Consider the following 17,125-nt stretch of genomic DNA (forward strand, 5'->3'; position numbering starts at 1 on the left):
TTTCTCCTTCGTAAGGATGTAGTGGCATCTTGTAATTTGTTTGACTATTTCTGTCCAATTATCTCTCCTCTGCGAGTTGTTTTGCTTCGGAGAATGAGTAACAACTCCTTTATTTGGTCCGACCGTCGTACTGGAGATCTTCCTCTGGATCTTTTATCTGCTACGTTACCCTGCGATGAGCGGTCCATGGTATGCGCAATATTCTTCGGTAGACCCACATTTCAAATGCCATTATACGCTTTGAATCAGCTTTTTTTATTGTCCAAGTTTCTGACGCATAGGTGGCAATAGGAAATATTAATGCTCGAACAAGGCGTAATTTTGTGTTTTTTGTGATGTCAGTGTTCTTTTAAATTTTTGTGAGTTTGGATGTTGCCGATCTGGCCATTGTGATGCGTCGAGAGATCTAGTCTTCGCATCCTCTACTGTTAGTAATAAGGGAGCCTAAGTAATTAAATTGCCTGACCACTTCGCAACCTGCCATGATTCTTATCTCTACCTGGTTGTTTCTGATTCTATCGATGATCATCACTTTGGTTTTCTGCATATTCATTTTCAAACCATATTTCGTACTCACCGTGCTAGCCTATTCATAATGTGTTCCAGTTCTTCTGGTGATGACGCCAATATAACAGTGGCATCAGCATAACGTAGGTTTTTCATTTTTCTTCCTCCTATCGTTGCTCTACCTTGCCATTCCTCAAAAACTTAACGCATAACATGTTCACTATATATATATATATATATATATATATATATATATATATATATATATATATATATATATATATATATATATTGAATAGAATAGGGAATATTATGCATCCCTGTCGAACTCCAAATTTTAATTTGAAGTTTTTCGAAACCACATTATTAACTCTTACATTAGCAGTATTATTTACATATAGTTTTTGTAATAAATAGATTAGATGTTCTGGCGTACCCATTTCTCTAATTTTCATCATCATCAGTTGGCGCTACAGCCCTTCGTGAGCCTTGGCCTGCTTCAAAATATTCTTCCATCCTTCCCTATCGAGTGTCTGTCTTCTCCAGCCCCTCACTCGAATCTCCCTCAGATCTTCCTTTACATCGTCCAGATATCTGAGTTTAGGTCGCCCGCTTCTTCTTCTTCCGACCTGCCTGTTTAGCATAGTTATTTTAGTGGGATCACTCTCATCCATCCGCATAACGTGGCCCACCCACCTTAGGCGGTTTATTTTGATGTTCTTCACAATATCTGCATCACCAAAAAGTCTATAGAGTTCAAAGTTATATCGCCTTCTCCACAGACCCTGTTCGTTTACTCCGCCATATATGGTCCTCAATACTTTTCTTTCAAAGACTCGCAGTAACTCTTCATCTCGGGTCGTCATTGCCCATGTTTCCGATCCGTATGTGAGCACTGGGCGTATTATTGTTTTATAAAGTTTGCACTTTGTTGCTATTGACATACTTCTCGCTCTTAGTTGAGGGCCCAGGCCAAAATAACAGCGGTTAGCCACGCATATTCTTTTTTTTATCTCGTTGGATGTGTTATTTTTGTAGTCTACCAGTGATCCTAAGTAGCAGAATTCTTCTACCATTTCTATCGTTTCGTGTTGCACCTCTAAGTTATTTTGTTGAATTCTTGATATAGCCGGCATATATTTAGTTTTCTGGATGTTAATCAGAAGTCCGATGTTTTCTGCGGCATTTTTGATACGTGTAAAAGCCTCCACTGCTTCATTTTGGGTTCTTCCAATTATGACGATATCATCAGCGTATGCCATTATTTGTATACTACGGGTATATATCGTACCTATTAAGTTTATTCCCAAATCTCTAATATCTTTTTCTAGCGCTAGGTTGAACAGCGTGCATGATAGCGCATCTCCCTGGCACACTCCTCTGTTGGTTTTAAATGGTTTTGAAACATCCCCTTGTACGCGCACTTTACATTCGACTTTCATCATTGTCATTTTAATTAATTCAACCAATCCTTTTGGTATTCCTAATTCGATCATCGCCGAATATAATTGGGACCTGTCACTAGTATCGTACGCTGCCTTAAAGTCTACGGAGATGTAATGGCAGTCTATGTCTTACTCCGTCTTTTTTTCTAATATTTGTCTGATGGATGATATGTGATCAATGGTAGATTTATTGTTCAAGAAGCCTCTTTGGTAGGATCCTATTATATTGTCAGTATACCGTGCCAGTCGTTCGTTAAGTATCAGAGACACAATTTTATATGCTGTATTAAGAAGGGAAATCCCTCTAAAGTTGGAACATTCAAGAACGTTTCCTTTTTTGTGTATGGAGCATATAATTCCAGTATTCCAATCTTCTGGTAACGCGCGTTCTTACCATACCTGTATTAGTAGTTTGTGAAGGAGGGTTACAAATGTTTGACCGCCACATTTAAATATTTCTGCGGGTAGGTTGTCTGCTCCGGGTGACTTGTTTCTGGCTAGAGACTGAATTGCTTTGTTTATTTCTTCCAAAGTTGGTAGATCAGTATCCTCCTGTTCTATTTCTATATCATATCTACCTTCAGATCTACTTTCTTCATTAAGTAGCGTACTAAAATGTTCCTGCCATCTTTCTAGTACTTCCACTCTCTCGTTTAAAAGAATTCCATTAACTGCCTTGACTTGGTTCGCTTGTGGCTTGAAAACTTTTCTTTTTGTGTTAACCTGTTTGTAAAATTTTCTGTATTCGTGTTCTCTATTAAGGTTTTCAATTTTGTCGAACTCTTTATTGATTTGTTGCCGCTTTTTCTGTTTGTGTTTTTGTTTTTCCTTTCGTCTCTTTACTCGATATTCTTCAACATTGCTCCTAGTCCTTCTGTTGATCATTTTCAGATACGCGTCGTTTTTCTCTTTCGTTACTCGTTGGCATTCCTCATCAAACCAGTTGTTTCGCTGTCCCTTGGGTACTTCACCCAGCACTTCCTCTGCGGTCTCTTTGAGCGTGGTTTTCATAAACTCCCAATTTGTGTTAAGTTCAGTGGGATATACCTCACTTCTGGGATGTTCTGAAATTTTACGATCTAAGCATATTTGAAAGTTTCTTTCAACTTCAGTACACTTTAATTTATCAACATTATATTTGATTATTTTTGGTTTAGTTTTATCGTTCCTGGCGTTTGATATATGTGCTCTGATACATCCAGCTATGAGATAGTGATCGGAGTCAATATTTGCACCTCTATAATTTCTGTAGTCTAGTATATCTGATCCATGTCTTAAATCAATCAGTACATGGTCTAACTGATTTTGGGTCTGATGATCTGGCGATGTCCACGTCACTTTATGTATACGTTTATGTTAAAAGTATGTACTACTGATCGTCATGTTCAGAGATGCTGCGAGATTTACAAGTCTCGTCCCATTATCATTACATTCTTTGTGTATGCTGTAAGGTCCTATGGTTGGTCTGTACATCTCCTCTTGTCCTACCTTGGCATTCATGTCTCCGATAATCAACTTAGCGTCATTATTGGGACACTGTCTATATGTTTGTTCTAGTTTCTCATAGAATTCTTCTTTTTCTGTGTCTGTTTTATCCTCAGTGGGGGCATGTGCGTTTATAAGACTGTAGTTAAAGAATGTTCCACGTATTCTTAGAACACATATTCTATGATCTATAGCGTCAAAACCTATTATTAGGTTACTAACTCTTTTGCTAACTACAAAGCCTACCCCAAAGATATGTTGAGTTTGATGGCAGCTATAATATATGGTATTCAGATTCTTCTGGAGAGTACCGGTCCCTTTCCATCGCATCTCCTGTATAGCTGTTATGTCCATATTATATTTGTTAAGAGTGTCTAAGAGACATCTCATCGCTCCTGCAGAATACAATGTTCTCACGTTCCATGATCCAAATCGAATATCCTTTTTTCATTTGCGAGATTGTCTACATAAGGTCCGTCCGGCTTTTGTTTTTTCAGCTTTCGTAACAATTCTTTTTTTTTTTTCAGGGTAGGGTTGTTAGCCCTACGCCCAACCCCCAGACTTGGAGGACCAGAGACTTTTCTGTTAGGGTTACCATACCTTAGTCTGTTTTGGTTCGCGGGTGGTATTTTATTTCCCACCTACCCGCCGATCCTGGGACCGGTTAGGGCGTTCCCCTATCCACCACCTGGGGACGCATCCGATGGGAGACAGACACTCCTCACGGATTTCTCTAAGTATATGCCACATTTTATCCCATTTTACGACATCGAAGACCTTGGAATAGTCAAAAAGGCATAAATATGTTCCTATGTTAAACTCTCGAGATTTTTCGATAATTTGACGAATATTAAGAATATGTTCTCTTGTGCCTCTACCTGGCACTAATCCGCATTGTTCTTGGGGAATTTGTGGTAAGAGAATTGATTTTAGTCTTTCATTAATGATGGTTAGAAGTACTTTGCTCGCATGTAATATCAATGCTACTGTACGATAATTCCTGCAATCTGTCGGTGAACCTTTTTTATATATGGGAATAAACGTGAGTTTACCAAAGTTATTTGACCACTTTCTAGTATATAAGATCTCATTGTAAATTCTAAGCATTACTTCCGCCCCTAATTCTCTCATTTCTTTGAGTATTTCAGCTGTTTTTCCATCTTTTCCTTCTGCTTTTTTGAACTTTAGCTTTTTAATTGCCTCCTCAATTTCTGATTTCAATATTTGAAGTTCTTTTCCATAACTTCTTTTCTCTGTATTATTGTCTGGGTTGTTGTTAGAGAATAGTATTTCGCAATACTGTTTCCACACCTCTGCGATACCGTTTGGGTTTGCTATGGTATTTCCACTATTAACTTTGATGATCTGTGTCTGCGGTATGAATTATCTTGCTAGATACTTGACTTTTGTGAAAAGTTCTCTAGATTCTTGGCGGTCAGCATGTTCCTCTAGTTGTACATATGTGTTTTTAATATAATTATTTTTGTCCCTTCTGCACAAGTGTTTTATAGTTGTATTTATGATGCATATCTCTGTTTCTTTTTGTTTTGAATTTGATGTGCCGTTTCTAAGTTTTCGTCTTTCTTCCAAAGGATTGAGAGTCTCTTCAATCATCCAATGTTTTATCCTAGCTGTTTGATCTTTGGAATTAGTATTATTGATGGCTTCAGTGATCCATTTCTTTGTGTATTCCCACGTTTTGTCAGGGTTTCCGGTAGTCACTGGTAGGTCAGCTTCTGCTAATGCTTCTCTAAACTTTTCCGGGTGTGTTGGAATCAATTTTTATCTTTTATTTGTGATTGTTTTACTGTCTAACTTAATGCGAAATTCTGCTTGTAACATTTTATTTGTGGTCGTAGCCACAGTCTACAGCTGGTTTTGTTTTCACGTTGATTTGAGCTCACGATATTGAGCTCCTCCATCGTTTAGTGACAATAATATAATCTATTTGATTCTTGTATCGTCCTTCAAGTGAAGACCATGTTGATAATCTCTGCGGATGATGTTTAAACATTGTGTTTACTATACTTAGATCCATATCGATGGCAAATTGAATGAGACATCCACCTCGTTCATTTCGCTAGCCTAAACCATGCTCACCTATCGTTCCTTTCAAATGGTCATCTATTCCAATCTCCTATTATCATCATTGGTTCTTTTTTGGGAATGTTCTTCTTTCTTTCATGTATCAGCTGGTACGTTTCTTCTACTGTATCTTCTGCCGCTTCGGATGTGGGCATACTATACTCATTTAGATCTGCCTTTTTACAAGTATGTCTATTTGGCGTTCTGTCAATGGTTTTAACAACTTCTGCTGGCTTACATAGTATCGAATGCTTTCTAGTAGTCCACGAATATCAGTGCCAATGGATTCTTGTATTCTATGGACTTCTCTGTTATGTTCTTTATCACCAGTAAGTGGTCGTTAGTACTGAATTCCAATCTAAATCCAGCTTGTTCTCTTGGCAGCAAACTGATAAAACGGTAGTTTTTTAGGTTTGTTATCTCTCCTTTCTTGCGTAATAAAACAATGACTGTATTGCTCCATTTAGAAGTTATTTTTCCTTGGTAGATGCGTTTGTTGACAAGTTTGGCCAAAGCCTAGATAATTTTATTTCTACCTAGTTTAATCGCCTTAATCACTACTTCGTCATCGCCAAGGATTTTGTTATTTTTCGTTTCATAAAGTGTCGTTTTAACTTTGTATAGTGTTATTTCTGGCATATCTTGGAGCTAATCTAGGAGCTAAAATCTTGTCTTTCGATGAGGCTCTCATATATTTCACGATAAAAGAATTCGGCAACCTCCAGGATTTTGTTTCTATCCATAATAATGTTACCATCTTTGTTTCATATTCTGTATATATTATTGTTTCTATAATATTTCTTATTTTGCCTCAAAATTTTTAAAATGGCTCATAACTAGCTTATTTCTTCTATCGTTTATGAAAAGGAATAAAACGGGAATAATTAATAAATAGCATTATATATATATACAGCATTAGAGATCATGCCAAAAACCGTGTAATAACAGATCTATTCAACCAACCAGTAAAAACAAGATTTAAAAGACTATGGCTAGATGACTTAAGAGATTTACAGTGTACCATGATTGGTGTACCATAATTTTTCTTTATCGTTGTATTCTATTGTATATTCTATTGAATCTTGCGATAGTAGCAAAGATACGTATATAAAGCCCCTGTGGCATGCCGCCATGGTTAATTTGTTTGTTATCGTATTCTATACGATCGTTTAAACTTTAAAGTTAGTTTATTGAGGTTTCAATAGATACAAACCGCTCAAAAAATGAGCAGAATGAACCTTAGATTTTTTCAAAATTTACCCAAAATCTAGGGAAAAATTGGGACACATTGACTATTGTGGAAAGCGATGTTGCCAGTTATTGCAAATACCTGGTTTTTCAGAATATCTGGAGAAAAAGTATTAGTGTGGTCTAGAGAGCACATAGCCTAATTACTCATAGCACCTTAGTTAACCTTTCTTCTTACATAACATTTACTTCTTTATAGTTTATTTATTGAGTAGATTGTCAATTGCATTAAATAAATAAATATAAAATTTGTAGAGCATTGGCAATATTTAATTGTTTTCTTACTGTTAGATACCTTTTTGTTTACATATGCAGCAGAAAACAGGACAATTACAGAGAATGGCCAAGAACTGCTTAAACGTTTCGAGCCACAAATTCTAAGAACAATTTATGGAGAAATAAAGAGCATGTTTGCGCAACTTTAAGTTGTATAGAAGTTTTGGAAAACCTGACGTTGTAAAATTCATTAAGGTAGCACGCCTGAGATGGATAGGGCATGTAATCAAACGAAAAGAAGATGCAAGAGTCAGAAAAGTTTTGACCAAAGAGAATCGATGGGATAACGAGCCAGAGGAAGGAAAATCTATTGGAGTTAGAGCTTCAAGAAGAGTTGCCATAGACAGAGGCGAATGATGAATTGTTCTGAAAAAGGTTTTCTCCAGAAATTTTTGTAGTCGGAATAGTCTCTTTACAATATGGTAATCATACTTATCAAGAAGACTAAATGTTCAGTCGTTTCCAGGAAACTAGTAGAATTAGGGGGTATAGGTAGTTAAGAACGAACTCCGTTAAGAAGCCAGAATAATGTTAGGATGGCTAGCAGAAATCGTTTGATTATATAGTTGCATTATAGTTTGTCTACCATTCGCAGAATATTGCGAATAAGTGGACATCATCAGTTAATAAGAACGAACTATGTTAGCAGCTGAGCTCAAGCCAAGCAATATCAGCAAAGGACTGCAGCACATTGGCCTAGATTGGCCTTGTATCGTTCAGATGATCATATTTTTCTGATAAAAAAATGTGTAGAAACACGCGGAAAAAAATTGGCCACAAATATTGCAGTTAGAGGAGAATCTGTTACTGTATGGGATGCTATTTCTTTGTAATCGTGCTTAGAGCTTCTTATTATCAGCAGGCAAATAATAAATAGTCACTAATTTGGAACATAATTTATTCATCTGATTGTTACTCGTCAGTTTGGTAAATTGCCAGCCATATACATTTAAAAACTTTCGGAAAATTTAATAGAAGTGTTGCAAGTTTTGAATCAAAGCTTCAGACGATCACGGGTTTTGAGCATATCTAGAAGAGTACAGGCAGTCTTTATTAGCAGAGAGGTCCTACAAGATGTTGATTGTCAGATTTACTAATGAAATCTAGATTTTTGCTTCGTATGAAATGTAATTTAAAGAATTTTGCTATGGCAATTGATTTTCATTTTTTATTTTCGTGGTACGGTGTTGAATTTTATTTTAAAATTTTATAAGAGTTATTTGGATCAACTTTAATTAAAAACTCTAATTCTAAAAAATGGTTGCTTATATTGTACCTTCCTTTGCATAATTGAAGAGCTTAATGTGAAACAATGACAAGCCACACATGAGTTCAAAAAGAGTTAGTGCTATGATCGGTTAAAGTAATAGTATAACAAGCCACTAAAAATTTATTTCAGCCCGTCGTTAATAGATGACGCGACAAACCTATGGTAACAGTGTTGCATAGATCTAGTTTGTCTTAGTATCTACTCGACATAATGACAAGCCACATCAAAATGGCGAACATGGGCGAAAGCGATTCAGATATTTCTGTGAGTTCTGACGATTCTAGTAAGACAAATACTGAAGTTCAGTCGACATTCGATGACAGTGACCGTGATCCTGACTATGTACAATCTAGAAGTGACTCAAGTGATGAAAATACAGCGGTACGTAATTTTTTTGTTAAATGTGGCTTGTCACATTATTACCATTAAAGATTAAAGTATAATTGTTGTGGCTTGTGACATGGCTTGTTATATTATTGCATTTTGTTGTAGGATAATGAACAAGGTCCGTCAAGAAAAAGGACAAAACCAAACACACCCGACGAAACTCCAACAAGTCGATGGAGACAAAGCAATGAACACTGTTATTCAAGATCAAAAATAAAAATTCGACGAAATTTAGGGCAACCATATGTAAGCGACAAAACGAAAAAAAATGTGCCTGGTTGAGAATTGGGACCGCCTTGCAGTTGCACTAAGAAGTGTAGGGAAAAGCTTCAGGGCCACGAGAGCAATATTTTTAACGAATTCTGGAACCTCGGTTTATGGGAGTTACAAAATAGCTACTTATAGATATTGTTACGAAGAAAAGGTCCTACCGAAAGAAGAAAAACCATCAAGAATCGCATAGAAAGAGCAATGCAGTCTACTCCATTAATGTTAATGGTGAAACTACACGTGTCTGTAAAACAGAATTTTTAAATATCCACGGACTTCAAGCTTCTAAGGGCAGAGTAAATAACATTGTTCACAAGAAGATAGAAGGAAATCTAGTGCCAGAAAGAGACAACAGAGGAAAGCATACAAACCGTGTCAACAAAATATCTGATTCTGAAATACTAAGTGTTAAAAACCACATACATTCGATTCCAAAGTATCAAAGTCACTACAGTCGACACAAGAACATGAATAAAGTTTATCTGGATCATAACATGAGTATAGCCATCCTCTATTTGGATCGATATGTCCCTTGGTGTACAGAAATGGGAATTGAACCAGTCAAGGAGCATACTTACCGTAAAATATTTTGTACCGAGTATAATATTGGATTCGAGCTGCCAAAATCAGATACTTGCAAGACATGCGACGAAATTAATATCCAAATAGAGTCAGCAAAATCAGAAAAAAATGATTATAGCGAATTAACAACAAGACTTAACTTGCACAAGTGGTCCTGCATTTAATTGCAGGAAAATCTGGATGTATAATCTAGGAATCCATGATTGTACGGAAGACGCTGGTCATATGTTTGTCTGGACGGAAAACATTGCAAAAAGAGGAAGGGATGAAATTGCATCAATACTCATAAAATTTCTAAGCTCAAAGATAGGTGAAGTAGAGCATCTCGTTTTCTTCGCGGATAATTGTCCCGAGCAAAACAAAAACTGGCTTTTAATGTCTTTATGGTTCCAGCTAGTGAAAGAACATAAGTTTAAGTCTATTACACACTATTTTTTAGTCAGCGGACACACTCACCTTCCCTCCGACAGTGATTTTGCTCTTATAGAAAAACGACATAGAAAGTATGCTCCGCTTGTGTACTCTCCTGAGGAATGGCAAAAAATTATAAAAGAATCTAATAAAAAGAAGCCCTTCAACTTAACTGTTATGAAGCAGGAAGATTTCCTCAATGTACAATCACTCTTAGAGAACATTAAAAAGAGTACTCGCACTGATGAACAGCAATCTTTGGATTTTTCCAATGTTTTTTCCTTTTTGTTCAGGAGTGATAACAGACAAGCATTTTACGTTAAACATTCTGTGAATGGTACCTACAACCCCGTTAGTGTTGTCAAGAGGGGACATCCTAATGTGCTTACTGTATCTGCTTTAAAACAGAAATATATTGAGCCCATTCGGATTGCAAAAAATAAACTCGAAAATGTAAGATCATTATTACCCTACATACCTTCAGTGTATCATCCATTCTACACGAGTTTACAAGAGGATGTCAGCCCTGATGTTGCTGATGAGGTCGCCGAGTTGGTTGATTAAATAAGATTTTGGGTACTTATCATTAATGTAATAATGTAACAAGCCACATTTTTTTTAAATAAAGACTGTTTTTATATCAACTTTGGAGTAATTTTATTAATATTGTTATAAATATAGTTCCATAGCGCAACATGCACCCACATATCTAAATTAAAACAACAAAAGTTGTTACTGGATTTTATAATATTATTTTTAACATTCAAAGTCAAATATCCCACTTTTGCCTTTTTGAGGCTTGTCATTGTTTCACATTAAGCTCTTCAATTATAGTTATCCACTTCAAAATTCATAATTAGTGTTGGTGAAGCACTGTTGTGACCTATTTGACTTATTAAGAAGTCATTTTAAATTTCCATATTTATTTCCGACCTATCCGATTACAATATTTACGTATAAATTGATGAGTGACATATTCAAACACCGTAATAATAGATCTTTGTAACGTAACACGAATTCCTGGACTACGATAAACAACACAGATATCGATATTTCAACTGTTCTTCGTTAGAGTACAGTTTCATTATTTCATGCCACTATACTCTTTGTTTGTTTCAGTACGTATCATTATTGAGACCTCCACTGACTGACAGCTCAGCACCGGGTGCCGAAGTTATCGACAAACTGGAGTGGAAACAGGTAAAATGATAAGCAAATAACTATATTTATAAAACTCGGGTGTGGTTTTTGAAAGTAAACCAATAAATTAAAGTTTCAAGGTAGATATTATGATAGTGATTTTATGGGAAAAATACTATCATTTTAAAAATATTAGAAAAATTCTTCCTACGACGATGACCTAGTATACAATGTATTAAATTTTTAAGTGCCATATATTTTTAGTGCAATTTTTTGGAAATATTGTAATATTGTAATGACTGGATTTTCTAAAATTTTTGGTAAAGAAATTTTCATTGAGCCATTTAGGTTATATTAAATGCATAATACCATTCTGAAGCTATTTTCTTGTGGCATTTTAAATTAATTACTATTTAAATGGGAATAAGCCACAATTAAAGGTTAAAATACGTTTATTGACGTTTCAATTTCCACTTCGGAAATCGTTCTCAAAATACAAACATTATTAATTTACTAATGTTTGTATTTTGAGAACGATTTCCGAAGTGGAAATTGAAACGTCACTAAACGTATTTTAACCTTTAATTGTGGCTTATTCCCATTTAAATAGTAATTAGCATAATACCAATAACGAGAAAAGGTTCTATAAATACTCAGGAGGTTTGATGTATGCAACGCTTTAATGTATGCTGTAATGAATATGGGTGTTAGATCAATTTGAAGTAAATTAAATACATAGGGTCATGACTAAATAAGCAGTGGCCAATATCGAACTAAGGTCGAAGAAACCTAAAAATAATAGCTAACCTGTATTGGAATCAATTAGCGATGCCCCGAATAGATGGAGAATATAGAGATCAGGTCAAAATCTTAAGGGGAGTGAGACAGGTGTATAATTTCACCACTGATATTCAATATGTACTCGGAGCACATATTTGAAGAGGCTCTAAAAGATATTGATGAAGGTATCTCAATAAATGGAGTCAAGCTCAATAACCTGCGGTATTTAGATGCTATAATACTGTTTTCCAATACCATAGAAGGGCTGCAAAACTTAATGAACAAAGTAACGGAAACAAGTAAAATATATGGACTGGATATAAACACCATCAAAACCAAGCTAATGATCATCAGCAAGAAAAACTTTGTGAAAAAAGTTTGTGATGGGTAGCTCTTTCGGGGCGACAGACTCAGTAAAACACAGGTTTGAAATAAAAATAAATCTATTTAGTATATATATAATAAATAAAAAATAAAAAAGGAATTCTACGTTGTATACTTATAAAACAAAAATAAAATGAATTCTACGTTCCCGTCTGGGTCCCGCGATGAATGAATTCCCCGGCGAACGTCTATAAAAGAAAAGAAACTAATTATTACTAATAAAGAAATGAAATAGCAGACCCACGGTAATGTTCAATACACAATACCGATGGGTTCCGCTTGGCTAAGGACAGAGTACGATCCTCAATACGGAAATCTCTCTGTCCGGCTTGGCTCTGTGCAGATCCACGGTAATGTTCAATACACAGCACTGATGGGTTCCGCTTGGTTAAGGACAGAGTATGATCCTCAATACGGAAATCTCTCTGTCCGGGATGGCTCGCAGGTTCACTACACCGGCGAGTCAGGGAGCCTAGAGCGGTAGCTACAAGACTGTTTAATTCCGCTATTCACACGCCTTAAATAGCCGTTCTGAATCCCACTTCGCCGTCACGTTGTAAAAGTGGATGCGCAAATATTGACACGCCCACGGTTCGAACTGTTAAACGATCAGAGCATCGTTACACAACTACTTAAGAACTATAATCAATGAGTCGTGGGACAATACCCAAGAGATTAAATGTCGCATCAGAAAGGCAAAAAATGCATTCTTGACTATAAGCTCTTTGTTCAAGAGACATGACCTCACCTAGAAACAAAAATAAGGCTCCTTAAATATAACGTGTACTCAGTGCTTCTGAAACTCTATCAAAACTTCAGGCTTTTGAACTATGCTTCTGTATTCCTGTGTTCCCTACTCTTCATTCTAGTATGGAGGCGTTAACACAAAAATAAGTATCTATAAATAAATTGGTCGTCTTTGAATTTTGGTGTAACAAAAGTGTGGAAACTTTCTTTCTTTATAGAAAAAGAAAACATTTGCTGAGAGAACAAAATTTAGGAAATCCAAATATACGGAAAGACGAAGAATGACGAAGAATATCCTAGCTTAAGAACCTGTAAGAATAGTTTGGATACAAAAGCGCAGAACTGTTTATAGCAGCGATTAGCAAGATTCGCAGAGACATGATGATTTGTCATGAAACTTTAAGAAAAACCAGCAATTCAACAGATATGTTCGTTCATCGTGAGGACGGACAGTGTACTAACACGTCTTTGGACATCGTAGAGTATTTCTTAGACATCTTGATTATACGCAACTTAAATAGGAGAGAATAAAGAGAGAAACCATTTAACTGAGTGATTCTTTTAGTGATCAGAGAAAGACTCAGAGCCTTGACGATCTGCGTTTAGCTGAGCAAATTAAGAAGTTTCCACCAAAAACATTACAATGGCTCCTCCAGATGATGAACAGCTGTGTTCAAACTATGCAGATACCCAAAGTCTTGAGACAAGGCAAAGTCGTTGCCTTGTTTAAACTTGGTAAAGATTCTAACAACCCCAAAAACTATCGGTCAACGTTTTTGTCCTGACACCTATGTCATAATGTTTGCAGATCATGGGTGTCTGCGAAAATAAATAGCTTAGGAAGGTATAATCGCCACCATCGTAATGAAGTGGATGTAGTAATTATAATAAAATATATGGGAAACAATTTCTGTCTATTTCAAATAGAATAACGATATCAGATATAAGCGAGATCGATTAACGTCAACATCATGCAAGCATACTTTCATTCCACCGATAAATCAGCAAGTCCATGACCCCCTAAATGTAATAAAGAATTATTAAACCACTCTTGTTAGTGGTGATTTTAATGTAAAATGTAAACTTAAGCTAAGTTTTATTTGAGAATGTTACTGGACAATACGATTTAGGTGAAAGGAATGAAACAAGACATAAAACTGCATAGGCAAGATGTTGTCTCTATAGATGCAACTCATATAGTCACTACAAGATGAACATTCGAATAGAATTATGCGAAACCAAATTTATTTCATTGTGATAAAGCGGCGGAAGATTCGGGACAATATTACATCCATCAAAACATATTTCAGTGCTGACATGAACTAAACCGCAACTTACTTCACACTAATCTAAATACTAAATTCAAAAAGTTGGGAACAACTCCCGAGCCAAATTAAATATACAAAGAATTTCTCAAAAATCGCGAAATACGAGAAAAACTAGCTACTCAAAAACAATGAAATGTATCACTTAGAGAAACTTCAATTGAAACAAACCTACCAACGAAAATGTTAAAAAATCATTGCTAAATAAATCAAGTGGATGACCTAAACTGATAATTTAAACAAGCTAACGGTTCATGGCTTGAACATTCTTGTGAAGAAATCGAGAAACTTCAGAAAAACACGACGACATGACAGTCATCTTCTCAATGGAACAATGCAGTCAATATTTTATCACACATGCAAGGATACATAACAGATCTAAAAAACTACACTACGTCGCAACAGTATCTCCAAAAGCTCCTGGATTAAACTCCTATTTTACAGGAACCCAATTTCTTTGTAGTCGAAAGAATTTTCACTAAGTCGACTAGTAGCAAATATACTACACACCTGTTTGATTATTACAAGATGTACTTTCGTTGTCCACTACTACCAATCCTTGGCGGTCGTTTCACAGACATAATAACTTTTACAATTATTATTTAACAAGAACTCTGCTAACTTTCACTGCAAGATAAGGAACAAAAACCACTTGCTTCTTCCGACGTTCAAATCACAGTAATCTTTCTTTTACCGGGCAAAACCTTCTTCACTTTAATCCCTCCTTCTCCTTTTCACCCATCAGACACACACATCCTATATACCACACCATCCCTTTCGGCCAATCAAATTCTGTGCATAAATAAGATATTTTCTTTGTTTCCTAGTTTCTAGAGACAATACAACATATAAAAGAGAAAACAATAGTGAACATCAAAGAAAATTTACAAAATATAGAGAAACTGAATAGAAATACTGATAACATAGACCAAAAATGGGAGAATATTAAACATGCCGTAATGCTGGCAGCGAGAGAAAATTTAACACCGAAAGAAAGGAAACATAAAGAATGGATGAATGAGGAAATACTACAGTTGATATGTGAAAGAAGGGTACACAAAACAAATAATCCGATAAGATACAAAGAAACAGATAAACTGATAAAAAAGAAAATAAGAGAAGCTAGAGAAAGATGGCTAAGTGAGCAATGCCAGGAGTTGGAACAACTGGAGCGAAAATATGACTTTTTTAATGTACACAAAAAGATTAAAGAAATGACAGGAAGGAGAAGAACAACACAGACAGGACAGATCAAAGATACAGATGGTTTACTCATAACAGATTTACAACAAAAAATGAATCGATGGACAGAATACATATCACAACTTTTTGATGACAAAGATAGACAAGAAATCTCAAACGAATATACAGATGATACAGGGCCTGATATAATCAGAGAAGAAATAGATTATGCAATCAAACAAGCGAAAAGTGGTAAGGCCCCCGGTCCTGATGAAATTCCCGTAGAACTGCTCAAACTTATGGACGATGAATCTATTAAAATACTCCTAGATCTATTTAACACAATATATAGAACTGGAATAATACCTAGGGAATGGCTCCGTTCGACCTTTATACTACTGCCAAAAAAGGCAAATACAAGGGAATGCAGCGAATATCGTACGATAGCTTTGATGAGTCATGCTCTAAAACTGTTCCTGAAAATAATCCATAATAGGATCTATAGGAAATTAGACGTAGACATCAGTAACACTCAGATGGGATTCAGAAAAGGGCTGGGTACAAGGGAGGCTCTGTTTGCAATGAACGTTCTCTCACAGAGATGCTTAGACATAAACCAAGAAATTTACACCTGCTTTATTGATTTCGAAAGGGCCTTTGACAAAGTACAACATGAACTACTAAGACAAATTCTAATAAAGAAAAATATAGACAGCCAAGATATTTGAATTATATGCAACCTATATTGGAATCAAACAGCAAATGTGAAGGTTGAGGGTAGGCTAACAGAAGAAATTCGAATCCGTCGAGGAGTCCGGCAGGGATGCATCTTGTCGCCAGTTTTATTTAATCTGTATAGTGAAGCTATTTGTGAACAAGCACTCGAGGAAGAAGATCTTGGTCTGATAATAAATGGTGACACGATCAACAATATAAGGTATGCTGACGATACGGTTCTCTCAACGGGAACGCTAGTAGAACTACAATATCTCGTTCAAAGTCTCAATATATACTGTAACAGTTACGGCTTGAAACTTAATTTGAAAAAAACTAAATTTATGGTAATCACGAAATCAAAGAAAATCAGAGCTAATCTTGTAATAGACAATACAACGATTGAGCGTGTGTCCTGTTATAAATATCTAGGTGCTTGGATCAGAGACGATACTGATCAAACAAAAGAGATTAGATGTAGAATAGAAATCGCTAGATCAGTCTTTAATAGAATGCGCAAACTCTTTTGCAATCGTGATATCAATATAAAGTTACGAATACGAATGCTGCGGTGTTATGTCTTTTCTACCCTGTTGTATGGAGTAGAGGCTTGGACACTAAAACAGTTGACCACAAAAAACATCGAAGCTTTCGAGATGTGGTGCTATAGGCGCATTCTCAGAATATCATGGATGGACCGCGTGACTAACACGCAAGTACTCCAAACTTTAGACAAAAGATGCGAAATTCTAAATGAGATAAAAACTAGAAAGATGGAATACTTGGGGCACATTGTGAGAGGTAAAAAGTACGAACTTTTAAGAAATATCATGCAGGGCAAAATTAAGGGCAAAAGAAGTGTGGGAAGAAGAAAAATATCGTGGCTT

General features: G+C 35.9%; 1 protein-coding gene across 4 annotated transcripts in view; it reads left to right on the forward strand.

The window, feature by feature from the left end:
* Nucleotides 1-17,125, forward strand: part of rdgC (retinal degeneration C) — a 445,875-nt gene that overhangs the window by 389,605 nt on the left and 39,145 nt on the right. For all 4 annotated transcript variants that reach the window (XM_072536987.1, XM_072536994.1, XM_072536978.1 and 1 more), the window contains one exon: nt 11,086-11,166. In XM_072536987.1, the coding sequence (XP_072393088.1) occupies nt 11,086-11,166 (81 nt within the window). The remainder of the gene's footprint in view (nt 1-11,085; nt 11,167-17,125) is intronic.

This window comes from Diabrotica undecimpunctata, chromosome 1, assembly GCF_040954645.1.
Source record: "Diabrotica undecimpunctata isolate CICGRU chromosome 1, icDiaUnde3, whole genome shotgun sequence".
Classification (NCBI taxonomy): Eukaryota; Metazoa; Arthropoda; class Insecta; order Coleoptera; family Chrysomelidae; genus Diabrotica; species Diabrotica undecimpunctata.